This window comes from Carcharhinus amblyrhynchos, chromosome 15, assembly GCF_965287045.1.
Source record: "Carcharhinus amblyrhynchos chromosome 15, sCarAmb.v2.hapA, whole genome shotgun sequence".
Taxonomy (NCBI): Eukaryota; Metazoa; Chordata; class Chondrichthyes; order Carcharhiniformes; family Carcharhinidae; genus Carcharhinus; species Carcharhinus amblyrhynchos.
Window position 1 is genome coordinate 69,108,321 of NC_137338.1, and position 14,655 is coordinate 69,122,975.

Consider the following 14,655-nt stretch of genomic DNA (forward strand, 5'->3'; position numbering starts at 1 on the left):
TGAAGTCGATGACAATCTCTTTTGTTGATATTGAGGGAGAGATTATTATTGCTACACCAGTCCACCACATTCTTTATCTCATTCCTGTACTGTGTCTCATCATTATTTGAGATTTGACCCACAATGGTGGTGTCATCAGCAGACTTGAAAGTTGAATTGGAAGGGAACAAAGATGAACATTTTAAAATTAAGCTGTGATTAACCGGATGAATGGGACTTGTACAGGTAAGGATTAGGATGGCAGAGTTTTGGATAAACCATCGAGTTAATTAGTAATTCACAACACAGAAGGACGCTATTCAGCTTTTTGTGACAATGCCAATGCTCCACACTCCATCCTCATAGCCCTCCAGGTTTATCTCTTTCACGAGGCCAACCAATTTCCTTTGAAATCTCGAGTGTTTCCACTTTTGTCATCCTCATGGGCAGAGTTCCAACTCATTACCACTTGCTGCATAAAAATGTTCTTCCTCACTTTTCCCCTATATCTCTTATCCAAAATCTTAAATCTATGTCCCCCAATCCTTCCAAGTTTAAAGTTTATTTATTAGTGTCATTACATTAACACTGCAATGAAGCTACTGTGAAAATCCCCCAGTCGCCACACTCTGGTGCTTGTTTGGGTACACTAAGGGAGAATTTAGCATGACCAATGCACCTACTGGTGAGCAGTACCATGGACGGCACGGTAGCACTGCTGCTTCACAGCTCCAGGGACCTGTGTTCGATTCCTGGCTTGGGTCGCTGTCTGTGTGGAGTTTGCACATTCTCCTCGTGTCTGCGTGGGTTTCCTCCAGGTGCTCCGGTTTCCTTCAACAGTCCAAAGACATGCGGGTTAGATTGATTGGCCATGCTAAAATTGTCCTTAGTGTCCTGAGATGCGTAAGTTAGTGGGATTAGTGGGTAAAATATGTAGGGAAAAGGGGGTAGGGCCTGGGTGGGGTCAGTGCAGACTCGATGGGCTGAAGGGCCTCGTTCTGTACTGTAAGGTTCCAAGATTCTATGATATACCAGCATATCTTTCAGACTGTGGGAGGAACTGGAGCACCCGGTGGAAACCCATGCAGGCATGGGAAGAACATGCAGACTCCGCACAGACAGTGACAGGAATCAAATCACTGTGCCACCTGCTGTCAGCCAATGGGAACAGCTTTTCTTTGTCTACCTTATCTTGTACCTCTGTTAAATCTCCCCTCGATCTCCTTTGCTTCAAAGAGAACAATCCCAACTTCTCCAGCCCAACCTTTTAGTTAAAATCCCTCAACCCTGGAACCATTCTGGTAAATCTCCTCTACACCCTCTCATGGACCCTCACATCCTTCCTAAAGTGAGTTGACCAGAATTGAACACAATATTTTAGTCATGACCTAACCAGGATTTTATGAAGGTTTAGCATAACTCCCCCTGCTTTTGTACTCAATGGCTGGAATATTATCGCCATGTCCATCCTGGACTTGGGGCAGATGAGGCTTGCAGAATGAAATTCTCTATTGGCCATGGCAGGATTATGCTAGCCTCGCCTGAGTGAGGTCATAAAATCTCAGCCAATGTCTCTATTTATGAAGCTTAAAGTCTGATATGCTTTGTTAGCCACTCCCTCAATATATCCTGCTATAGAACATTGAACATTATAGCGCAGTACAAGCCCTTCGGCCCTCGATGTTGCGCCGACGAGTGGAACCAATCTAATAACCCTCTAACCTAAACTAATCCAATGTTCTCCATATGCCTATCACTGACCATTTGAATGCCCTTAAAGTTGGCGAGTCCACAACTGCTGCAGGCAGGGCATTCCACGACCTTACTACCCTCTGAGTAAAGAACCTACCTCTGACATCCGTCCTATAATTACCACCCCTTAATTTAAAGCTATGTCCCCTCGTGTTAGCCATCACCATCAGAGGAAAAAGGCTCTCACTGTCCACCCTATTCAATCCTCTGATCATCTTGTATGCCTCAATTAGGTTACCTCTTCACCTTCTTCTCCCTAATGAAAATAACCTCAATTCCCTCAGCCTTTCCTCATAAGACCTTCCCACCATACCAGGCAACATCCTGGTAAACCTCTCCTTTCCAATGCCTCTACATCTTTCTTATAATGCAGCGACCAGAACTGTACGCAACACTCCAAGTGCGGCGACACCAGAGTTTTGTACAGTTGTAACATGACCCCACGGCTCCGAAATTCATTCCCTCTACCGATAAAAGCTAACACACCGTACGCCTTCTTAACAACCTTATCAACCTGGGTGCCAACTTTCAGGGAGCTATGCACATGTACTCCAAGATCTCTCTGCTTGTCAACACTACTAAGAGTCCTTCCATTAGCCCTATATTCTATACTCCTGTTACTCTTACCAAAGTGAATCACCTCACACTTTCCGTATTAAACTCCATTTGCCACCTCTTGGCCCAGGTCTGCAGCTTATCTATGTCCCTCTGCAAACTGTAACATCCATCCTCACTGTCTACAACTCCTCTGACTTTGCTGTCGTCAGCAAATTTACTAATCCATCCTTCTACACCCTCATCTAGGTCAATTATAAAAATGACAAACAGCAGTGGCCCCAAAACAGATCCTTGAGGTGCACCACTTGTAACTGAAATTCAGGTTGAATATTTCCCATCAACCACCACCCTCTGTCTTCTATCAGCTAGCCAATTCCTGATCCAAACTGCTAAATCACCCTCAATCCCATGCATCTGCATTTTCTGCAGTAGCCTACCATGGGGAACCTTATCAAACACTTTGCTAAAATCCATATACACCACGTCAACTGCCTTGCCCTTATCCACCTCTCTGGTCATCTTTTCAAAAAACTCGATAAGGTTTGTGAGGTACGACCTACCCTTCACAAAACTGTGTTGATTATCCCTAATCAATTTATTTCTCTCTAGATGATTATAAATCCTATCCCTTATAATTCTTTCCAAAACTTCGCCCACAACAGAAGTAAGGCTCACCGGTCTATAATTCCCAGGATGGTCTCTACTCCCCTTCTTGAACAAGGGGACAACATTTGCTATCCTCCAGTCTTCCGGCACTATACCTGTAGCCAATGACGACATGCTATCTTCATGGACTAATGAATACACCACACCTCTGTCCCTGCACATTCTTTAGAAATATGTCACTACGTCTATTTTGCCTCTCCCTATCTATTCTGCTGAAGTATATTGCCTCGCACTTCTCTGTATTAAACTGAGCTGATGTTCTTGGAGGATGCAAGATGGAATACTGGTTAGGAATGCACAGACGATACTCAACCTGAAAATGTAGCAGAGAAAGCAGAGTGCTCAGTATCCACAAAGCAATATAGATGAGTGCAGCTTGATCAAAGATAATTGGAGGCTTATTTGCAAACTGTGTGTACAGGAACACTCAGCGAAGGCAGGAAGAGAAGTCTGAATGGACAAAATTTAAAGAAATGACTAATCTTGCATTGAACATGCAATGTCCTATTTCTAAGAGCTAGATGATGGTTGCTACGTTATTTGTAAAAACATTCAGAAGCAGATAGGTTTGCAAGCAGAACTGCACATTGATGGATTTGTGCACTGTTCTACTTGATGCAGTCAGTTTGAAATGAGGCGTGGGTTAAACTGACACCTTATATTGCAGAGTAAATAGGTGGGTGTACTTACTATGAAATGAGAAAACCGCGACATTCTGTCCTTGCATCAGAGCGAAACTATATAAAAACCACTAGGGATTTCATCAATCACCATGCCATTCCATGCAAACAGTAGAAGGAAACCCAAGAATCTTGAAGTCATCGGACATGGTCAGCTTAATGATTAGGATCAGTCACAGAACAGTTACAGTACAGATGGAAGCTATTTGATCCATCCTATCTGTGCTGTCCCTCTGAAGGAGCAATTTATCTAGCACCGCTCCCCATCTTCTCCCAATAACCCTGCCTTTTTAGATAATGATCCAATTCCCTTTTGAAAGCCTTGATTGAACCCTGCCTCCACCACACTCTCAGGCAATGCTACATTTTCAGTCTGAGTATCAACTGTGTGTTCCTAGCCAGTATTCCATCTTGCGTGCTCCAAGAGCATCAGCTTATTTTAATACAGAGAAGTGTGAGACAATACATTGCGGCAGACGTGATAGAGGGAGTCAAAATAAACATAGTGACACATTTCTAAAGAATCTGCCAGGACATGAAGGTAGCAGGATATATTGAGAGTGGCTAACAAAATATATCAGACATTCCCAATCCTAATGACTCACTGCGTGAAAATGTTTTACCTCATGTTGCTGTTAGCTTAAATCTGTGCTCCCTACTTCTTGATCCTTCCACCAATGGGAAAAGTTTCTCCCTCTTTCTTTTGTCCAGAACACTCATGATTTTGAACTACTCTATCAAATCTCCCCTCAACCATGTCTTCCTCAAAGCAAAACAGTCCCAACTTCTCCAATTTTCGTATCTGAAGTTGCTCATCCCCGTAAACTTTCTTGTGATTTTTTTTTCTGTACTCTCTCTAGTGCCTTCAGATCTTTCCTAAAGAAATGAAAGGAATTGGGAAGAGTTCTGGAAAGGAATGCTTTCTTGTTTACAAGTGAACTTAGTGAATGGAAACTGCTTCCTTTGGTGCAGCATGTGATGTACCATTAGACCCAGGGATAAAAGGTTCTCAAAGGTTCTCTTTGCAATAGAATACCCACGCAAAAAGAGATCTATCTGGACTGGTTCGGGACAGTTCACAACTCAATCCTATTGGAAAGCCAGTAGTGAACAATGCAAAATTCCATTGGGAAGGGCCACAGCTAGACACCTTCATCAATGATACTCTAGACTGGTACTAAGAGGATCATACAGCTCTAGACAGCTGTAAAGGTCGATAAAGATAGAATGAATTAATTATTATAGCCATGATAACAACAGTGCGTCTGGACTGAGGAATTACTCTTTCATGTACAATACCATCAGTACTACATTATTCCCTGAGTAACACACTGTAGATTTTTGTGCACATGTCTTCTATGGACCTACTGGCAGAGGTGAAAAATGCAATCCATCAAGTCACATCTAAAACGAATACAGCAAGCCTGCAAAGGAGAAAGGGTCAAATTTAACCCCCCTCCCACTAAAAAACACAGTCTGGACTGAGTGGCCAGTATGTGAATGTATAGGATACTCCAGACAGAAGTGGAACTGGGTGTTCTAACATTTTCAGCACCAACTCCCTGGATCGACCTTTTTTGACTCTTCCCTGTACTATCTAAGCATTTTTGGATCATGAAACAATCAATTCCTGGCTGTTGCTGGGTTTTTCAAGCATTCACATCGGAAGTGATACATCCCAGGAGTTTTGTTGGATTATTCTAATTTGCAATGTAAATTTTGGGCGGGGATTAGCAGAGACTCCTGATGTGGACATGGTATTGCTGCTAAGGGGATTGCTGGTGACAGTAGCCATCTGTGGTCAAGGTTTGTATAGGAGAAGGGACCTGGCCTAATTTAATGGGGCAAAAGAAAGTAACAGATTAGCAATGGGAATTTTTAAAAACACAAGATAGACAGATACATATATCACCCAGGGAAAGGTCAAAGGATGGAGTTCTGTGGAATAGGTAAATAAAGAGATTGAAGCTAAATTGGAATTTATAAGGGAGAAATATGGGAAAGTAGGGTTAACAATACTAGAGATGATCATGGTGAACATAGAAAGTTCCGTGGGGAGGAAGAGAAAAAAGGTGCAAATTTATATAGCACCTTTAACGACCTCAGTATGTCTCAGAGTGTAGTGGAGTACGTTTGAATTGTAATCCCTGCTGTAAGAGTCGCGCAGAGTAAATTCCCCCAAACAGCAACGTTATACGACCAGCCAATCTATTTATGTGATGGAGATTGAGAGATAAATATTGGTCAGAATTGCTCACCTTCACAATAGTGTCATGGGAGCTCAGCGAGCAAACAGGCCCTCAGTTTAACACCTCATCGAAAAGGCCATTTTTACCTTGCAATTCAGGAAGGTAAGATGGACCTAAGTGGAAAATAACCAAAAACTCTGTGATATTATCAATTGCCATAATGTGTCTTTATAAACATATTAAAGAAAGGATGAGATTGCTCAGTGATGATGGAGGGAGATTTCTTAGAAAAATATCAGGCCGATGTGATGAGGCAGCATCAGTATTCATTTGATAAATTCTTGGCTGGAATGTGGAAAATGAGCAAGACATTGACTGTACAATGTGATCATTGAGCACCCTCTCCATAAGCCTTTGTTCTAGGGTGTTATAACATTTTCAGCACCAACTCTCTGGATCGACCTTTTTTGACTCTTCCCTGTACTAAGTATTTTTGGATCATGAAACAATCAATTCCTGGCTTTTGCTGGGTTTTTCAATTGTTGATTGTTTTTAAAATTTATATATAAATTCTTCTTCTAGATTAGAAAGAGCTTGGCTGTTATGTGCCAACTTGGGTTGATTGTGGTGCATATTAAAATGGGAACTTTGTCTGCTGCTAATTTAAAACTTGTAAAAATTCCTTCTGGCTAAGAACCTTTGGTTCACAGGTGTTCAATCTTCCAACTCTGTGCTCTCTTAGTATTGAAACTGAACGTCCACAGATACATTGAGTTTTCTGCTGCAATGTGGGATTTTATTCCTGCCTTCAGCTTTCAGTTCTGTTCTTGAGTTTTTCTCTGATGATTGCCTTCTGCTCCTTTGTTTCTGGTGCTTGTTGTGAGGTTATAATCCCGGTCTTTTCAATATTCCAGGCTTTAAATTTCTGTTCCAGCTTCTGCCTTTCTCCAGGTTCTGTCAATAGCTGCCATCATTTTGTAAGATGTTGTAGTTGGCTAGGTCCCACAAAGTTTGACTGTAAGTGTTTATTAACCGCTAGTAACTATGTACATATACATAGTATAGGGTCTAAGCTAGGTGCTGTCTCCATGCTTGCCTCCACACACATCTCTGCCCGGTTCCAGATTGCCCTCTAGACGAGGGTCATGTGTTCCTTTTGTTATGAAGTGGAGGTGGCCCCCACCCTCCGAGAACTAACACCTCACCTCATAATCTGTTAAAGGGAGTGTGAAATAGTACAATTTGGGTTTCAGCAACTTTTAGTGGTTAAATCAAAATAACTCCTCAACACTTTCTCCAAAATCAACAAGTAACAATTTATTTATCTAACAGTGAACAAGTTAACTAAACTATTAACAAACCAATAAAACACGAATCTGATGGAATATGTTTGATAATTAACTTATTAACAAAACTTAGAATTTTTGTCACTCTGAATTATAACCAGGTTATAACCTGGTCAATTAAGACCAGGTCTTCCAGAATATTCTGGGCTTTCTCTGTTGATCCTTCTGTCTGGAACTTCTGTCTTTTGTGATATCTTCACTATCAAGGTGGAGCTTTCTTTAACTTGTTACAAGTAATATCATGGAAGATCTGTGCATTCTACTGGTGTATCTTTCTCACTGTTAAAATCTGTCAATTTGTTTGGTATTGACTTTGAAAGCTGTGTTTGAATTGAGTTTTCCATCTGTAACGCACCACTGCTTAACACTCTCTGTCCTCTTTACAGAAGGATGTTGGAGGGATCTCTGAGTTCTTGGAGTGCCTCAGGCTGTTGTGCAATGATAACATTAGTAAGCCTGAATGTTCAGAGCTGAAAATCCAGAAAATCTCAGAGTCTTGTTTACCGCCACTGATAGGACTGAAGCAACCTCTTAACCAGGTGAGAAGTGTAGGATCGCCTATCATTCTACCAGTGCTCCCAGTTTCTGAGCTCCTTCTTGTATAGCTGGTTTAATGCTTCATTTGCCTCAGTAAAAAAATGCAATTGTAGACTGCTGGCAACAGGGCCATTGATCGTCTCATTGTTTTGGAATGGGAGAATGACCCTATACTGAATATATGTACATAGTTAATAGAGTATTGTTTGTTCTTTATCTGGCTGTGTCAGTTGTTGCTCTGTGGGCACAATATTGTGGGGAACATTCTCCAGTTCCAGATATAGGAGGAGATAATGAAGTAGATTATAATCCTAGCTTCTCTGAGACTAAACCACAACAAGCATTCTCGTCAGATATCATTCTCACTTAAGGTTGAGAAAGATAAGCTTCACAGACCTTTAAATGGGTCTGAAGAACTGATCCAACTCTTTTAATGGAAAGAAACCAACAGAGACTATCACCATCCACCTGATAGCCTTTCTAACCAGTTTTAGCAAGATAATAACAATCTAGGCATCTCTCCTCACCAATGTAGTTCTCTACTACAGAGTGTACAGAGATTGTTTTTTGACTTTGGATACAGAAGGTTATATGAGACAATATATTGTCCAAATTACATCAAAAAAATTAAAGGACTGACAATGCTCTTCACTTTTGATTGTAATTGCAACATTGATAGTTTTAGAAAAAGTAAGTACAATTTGCCAATAATTTGCTGAGGTGGTTAGAGGCCAGTTCCTGTTTTGTCAGAACTGCCTTATGTTCAATGACATACCATATGCTATGCTTCAAGATGTTGTTGCCCATGTGAAGTATAGATTCACCTATCAAAAGTGGATAGAGGAGAGCCGGTGGATGTGGTCTTTCTGGATTTTCAGAAGGCGTTTGACAAGGTACCTCACAAGAGGTTATTGCAGAAGGTCAGGGGACATGGAGTTGGGGGTAGGGTGTTAGCGTGGATAGAGGATTGGCTGTCAAATAGGAGGCAGAGAGTGGGGGTCAATGGGTGCTATTCGGATTGGCGGTTGGTGACTAGTGGGGTGCCCCAGGGGTCGGTGCTGGGGCCTCAGCTATTTACCATTTATATAGATGATCTGGAGGAAGGAACCGAGTGTAGGGTGTCGAAATTTGCTGATGACACCAAGATTGGGGGAAAGGCAAATTGTGCGGAGGGTGTGGAGAGTCTGCAGAAGGATCTAGATAGGCTGGGCGAATGGGCCAGGAAATGGCAAATGGAATTTAATGTTGGCAAGTGTGAGGTGGTCCACTTTGGTAGGAAGAATGGTAGGAAGGACTATTACTTACGTGGCGAAAAACTGCAGCAGGCGACGGTGCAGAGGGACCTCGGGGTCCTTGTGCATGAGTCGCAAAAACCCAGCTTGCAGGTGCAGCAGGTGGTCAGGAAGGCGAATGGGATGCTGGCCTTCATCGCGAGGGGGATTGAATATAAAAGTAGGGAGGTCTTGCTGCAGCTGTATAGGGCATTGGTGAGGCCGCAGCTGGAGTACTGTGTGCAGTTTTGGGCGCTGCACCTGCGCAAGGATATTTTGGCCTTGGAGGGAGTGCAGAGGAGGTTTACTAGGCTGATACCGGAGTTGAGGGGGTTGAGCTATGAGGAGAGGCTGAATAAACTGGGCTTGTACTCGTTAGAGTTTAGAAGAATGAGGGGAGATCTCATTGAGACGTATAAGATGATGAGTGGGATGGATAGGATAGAGGTGGAGAGACTCTTCCCGCTCAAAAAAGACAGTAGGACTAGGGGGCACAGCCTCAAGATAAAGGGGAGGCGGTTTAGAACGGAGTTGAGGAGGAACTTCTTCACTCAAAGGGTGGTGAATCTCTGGAATTCTCTGCCCGTTGAAGTGGTGGAGGCTGCCTCGCTAAATATTTTTAAGAAGCGGGTTGATGGGTTCTTGATAACAGAGGGGATTAAGGGTTATGGGGAGAGGGCGGGAAAGTGGAACTGAGCCACGACAGATCAGCCATGATCTTATTGAATGGCGGGGCAGGCTCGAAGGGCTAGATGGCCTACTCCTGCTCCTATTTCTTATGTTCTTAAAAAAAACTCTACCGGTTCTCCAGGTTTGAGCTCCTTCATGCATGTATAGCTGGATTAATGGTTCATTTGCCTCAGTGAAAAATCACATTTGCAGACTGCCGGCAGCAGGGCCACTGATCTCTTCACTGTTTTGGATTGGGAGGAAGAGTTCTGAGAACCTTCCACACACCTGACAAAGGAACAGTGATTCCGAAAGCTTGTGGGTTTACTATCAAATAAACTGGTTGGACTTTAACCTGGTGTTGTGAGACTTCTTACTGTGAATCTCCCTAACCTACATACCTTGGGACACTGAAGGGCAATTTAGCATGGTCAATCCACCTAACCTGCACACCTTTGGACTGTGGACAGAAACCAGAGTGCCCGGAGGAAACCCACACGGGGAGAATGTGCAAACTATACGTAGACAGTCACCTGAGGCCAGAATTAAACCCAGGTCCCTGGCACTGTGAGGCAGCAGTGTTAATCACTGTGCCACCATGCCCCCCAAAATCAGAATATGTGGGGCACATCCTAATCTATATAAATATGCCCAGGGTTATTTCTAAAACTTTGTCTAGCAGATGAACTCTGCTTTTAATTTTTAATCCCTACTTCATCAGAGATCTTCTGATTTCAGATTCATATCTGGATTCTCTTTGTATTTTTAGCTTAATAACTTCACAGGCATCCATTCTGACACATCAAGTGCTGAGGTATTCTCAAGTTGATGCAAAAGCTGCTGTAAGAGAGCAAATAAATCCTGGGTCAATATTTATCCCTTAATTAACATTGCTAAAACAAGTTATCTATTAATAATTGCTGTTTGTGGGAACTTGCTATGCACAAATTGACTGCTGTGTTTCCTACATTACAGCAGTGACCAATGGTGTTTTTCACTGGCTGTGAAATGCTTTGGATCATGAGAAACACCATGGAGGTGATTCTCCCAACCCACTCTGCTGCTGGCGTAGCACCAAATGAGTGGCTTTTGCTACCAAATAAACCTGTTGGACTTTACACTCACAACACTTTGGTGTTGTGAGACTTTTACTGTGTTTACCCCAGTCCAACGCTGGCATCACTTCATCATGGGTACTGCAGCAGGCTGGGAGACATCAGCCGTGGGATTGGCGTTGGATATCACGGCCTCTACGCGTCTCCAAACATACGTTCTTGATGTCATCAGCTCTGCACCGGAAATCAGAACAGAGCTGATTATCATATGGAAACGTTATTCAAATTGATTATCCTGGTCCACTAGCATCTCCCCCCTCCAGGGGCATTTACTATTGCTCCTCACTAATTGGGGAACAAGCGTCCTGACCACACTGGTGGGGACAAGGCCTGTGAACCCTCTGGGAGGTCAGGGTTAAGGGGGAGGTGTCTTTTGGGCAATGCCAGCCTGCACCCTGCCACTGCCCAAGGGGCAAACTGGAAATGATCAAGGGGCACATTGGCACTACCCACTGGGCACTGCTAAGGGGTGGTGCCAGAGGGGGCGTGGCCTAGGCAGGTGATTGGTGGGGGAGGGAGGTTGGGCCTGCATTGTCGGTGGGGGTGGGTTGGGGGCTGGCCTGCGGAACTGGGGAGATCTGAGAGGCCAGCAATTTGGGGGGCGGGCATGGTGGGGTGGTGGAGTCAGAAGGCCAGCAATGAGGAGTTGCTGGACTGACCAGCAATCTGGAAGGCCTGAGATCGTGCTGACAGATTGGTGCATGTGCAATGGCCTGGTCAGTGCTATGCTGCTGGCCTCACGGGCAGGAATAGCCTCGTCCTCACATATCCAGAGTGAATCATGCTAGGGCACTCTGTGATGCACAAAGTGTTGGAGATTCACTCTGGTAAGTACGCATGAAGAAAAAACAGTGGGATTTACTCCCATTTTCCAGCAGGTTGGGAATTTAGAATTTTTTGGGGAAAATCCAGCCCATAAAATGTGAAATTTTTCAGTTCTTTGTGTACATACATCAAGGATTAGAGTTGAGAAGGGAGTGAAGACACATATAGGAGTTGTGTCCTGCTAAGATTAACTATTGTGTTTTATTAGTTGGAAATTTACAGTAAAGAAATTAAATGAAGAAAGTTTGCAGGAAGTTCATATGGAGCTATAGATCTGTTCTGCTGGATGGCCTATTTCTGTCCTGTAAATTCTATATAATCCTGTACGACTGATAGGAAAATGAAAAGTGATCTGACCATGGCACTCATTATGTTCACTTCATTCTTTTACATCTTTCAAGTGACATACCTATGAACTCAACTCTCTGTGTCAGCTTCAATAATCAGCTGAGTTAGACAGGGCCCTTCCCTGCATGAGTATTTTTGACAGTATCCTGCCACACCAGCAGGAACTGGGTAGATCAGTTAGGTTGTGAGACCTGGGATTCTACCCCACTTGGCAACCGTGTTGTCTGGGGAATTCTAGGTGGATCTGCAGTGGGAATGTCAGCGGTATGCTCAACATGATGTGGTTTTACCAAGTTAACCTTTGATGCTAGCCCTTTGTACAGTGAGATGGTGGGAATGAGATTTGTGGGTGGGTTGGCTTGGCTTAGGATGAGAATTGTTGGTTCAGCACCTATACCTAAACTGGAGCTAAAAGTTTGGACTTGGGTAGAATGTGACATTCATACTTTTCCAGCAGAAATTCTTAAGCTGCACAGAACCAAGTTCGATAGCATGTTTCCGAAACTCTTGAACATCAAAGTTTTTCCAGACATTTGGTTGACAAAAAGAACTGTTTGCACTGTGTTCTATTTACTAGTTTAGGTACAGATTCAATGTTAGGGATGCTTTTAAGGGTCCAACCTGTTCTGCCAAATTTGAGATCCTTGCTCTGAACATTCAAAGGTGGTGAAGGGTGATGTTTTGGTCTGTATCTGAGTTTGGTCATTGCAGGGATAGTTCAACAAAGTGATCCCAACACAGCAGAAATTTCCTCCCCACTGGCCACACCGTGTACACATCTGGCCTGCAAGCTTGACAGAATAACTCCCCTAAGTCACTAAATATAATCTCCAGCTTGTAGTATAAATGAGAAAATCTCCTTCACATTTGAAACAGTTGATGTTTGAGAGAGTGCTCACTGTTATCTACAAAAAACACTGTGCATAAGATCCTTGCCACTTCCAGGCGTTCCCTGTGAATATGGAGATGTTCACAGATAGCTGCAGGGGGATTCTCTGATGGACATAGGAAACCACCTTGAAGCAATGTCAGAACTGGACCCAGAGACAATTGAAAATGGGGCATCCAGTAACTTCCAAACATTCATTAACTATTTACAACTGTATTCTTTCCGTATCTCATTAGAAAATTCATTTGGGGGAAATATCCCCTATCTCTCCTGGTTTATCAATCAATACCTGGAGGATTACCCTCACCTTTTCAAGTTTGAGAGTCATTTACAATCTTGTGATTGCATTTTTAAAAGATATCATACTTGCTCAAGTTTTACCAGCAGAATTCCATTTTTATGATCAGTCTACCTCCTCTGATCTAGTCTGAGGAGAGGATGATTGGGGGATGATGCCCCAAGTTTCTCCTTTGAAATACTAATCAATGCTCAATGGCTCCACCTATTCCTTTTGGAAAAAAACACCATTTTCCCAGTTATTGTTTAGAAAGAATGAGCTTGTATTTATATAGTGCCTTTCACAACCTCAGGACGGCCCAAAGGCTGTGCCCTCTAATGAAGGGGCTAGATAGGGTAGAGGTAGAGAGATTCCTTCCACTTAGAAAGGAAACCAGAACTAGAGGGCACAGCCTCTAAATAAGGGGGGGAGTGCAATTTAGAACAGAGTTGAGGAGGAACTTCTTCTCTCAGAGGGTGGTGAATCTCTGGAATTCTCTGCCCATTGAAGTGGTGGAGGCTACCTTGTTGAATATGTTTAAGTCATGGGTAGATAGATTTCTGATCAATAAGGGAATTAAGGGTTATGGGAAACAGGCGGGTAAGTGGAGCTGATCCACTTCAGATCAGCCATGATCTTGTTGAATGGCGGGGCAGGCTCAAAGGGCTGGATGGCCTACTCCTGCTCCTATTTCTTATGTTCTAGGTTGGATAGGACTAAGGTTTAACATCTGAAAATGAAAGCTGGCACCTCTGAGAGTGCAGCACTCACTCAGTACTCCACTGATGAATCAACCTAGATTATGTGCTCAAGTCTCAGTTTAACAACGAAATTTGTTTGTAATTTTACTAATTTTTACTCTGACAGAAAGAACCGAAAACTCCTCGGGAAAATTATTTATGTCATGAGAGATGACACAAGCACATAAGACATAGCTGTATGCTATTGGTCTCTTGCGTCTGCTTCATCATTTAATATGATCATGACTAATCTTCCACCACTCCCCATTCCCACCTCCTGTCCTGGACATGCTAGGAAATGCATTCCTTCATTTGCGTGGCATTGTAATATGCCTATTCATATATGGGTGGGTGAGTTATTCCCAAACTTAAAGAGAACGTGGACAGTGAAAGGTGCAGGGGTTGGGAAGATTGGCACTCACCTCAGGTTGTACTGTTTGATTTCTTTCTAATGTCAACATTTTGGATATTTTGATGTGTTTTATTGTGGGCGTTTGCAGCTTGAGACAAGTTTAAAATATTCCTTTTAGCTACTGTAATGACTGACTGGCAGAAAAGGTCATTGCTAAATTTATTGATTCTAACTGAAGGAAGTTTTTTGGATGTATTGTGGTAAACACCAAATCAGAAAACCTGTTGTCAGCCTCTTTGATTTGTCACTATGATTTCACTGAGAAACCACACTTTGCTCCAGTTTTTGGACTTCAAAGCACAGGAGTGTAATAATTGCCCTGTATTAAATGTTTCTGCTGAAACTCTGCTTCACTGCATGGTGGAAAGGTTGTGGTTGGTGATGGTTGTTTGTTCTTCAATA

The 14,655-nt window shown here is 42.9% G+C and overlaps 1 protein-coding gene across 1 annotated transcript in view; it reads left to right on the plus strand.

Annotated features, from left to right (window-relative positions):
- The window catches only part of tnfsf11 (TNF superfamily member 11), a 41,825-nt gene that overhangs the window by 5,073 nt on the left and 22,097 nt on the right, over window positions 1-14,655 (plus strand). Inside the window, exon 2 of the mRNA XM_080203316.1 lies at window positions 7,557-7,709. Within this exon, the coding sequence (XP_080059442.1) occupies window positions 7,557-7,709 (153 nt within the window). The remainder of the gene's footprint in view (window positions 1-7,556; window positions 7,710-14,655) is intronic.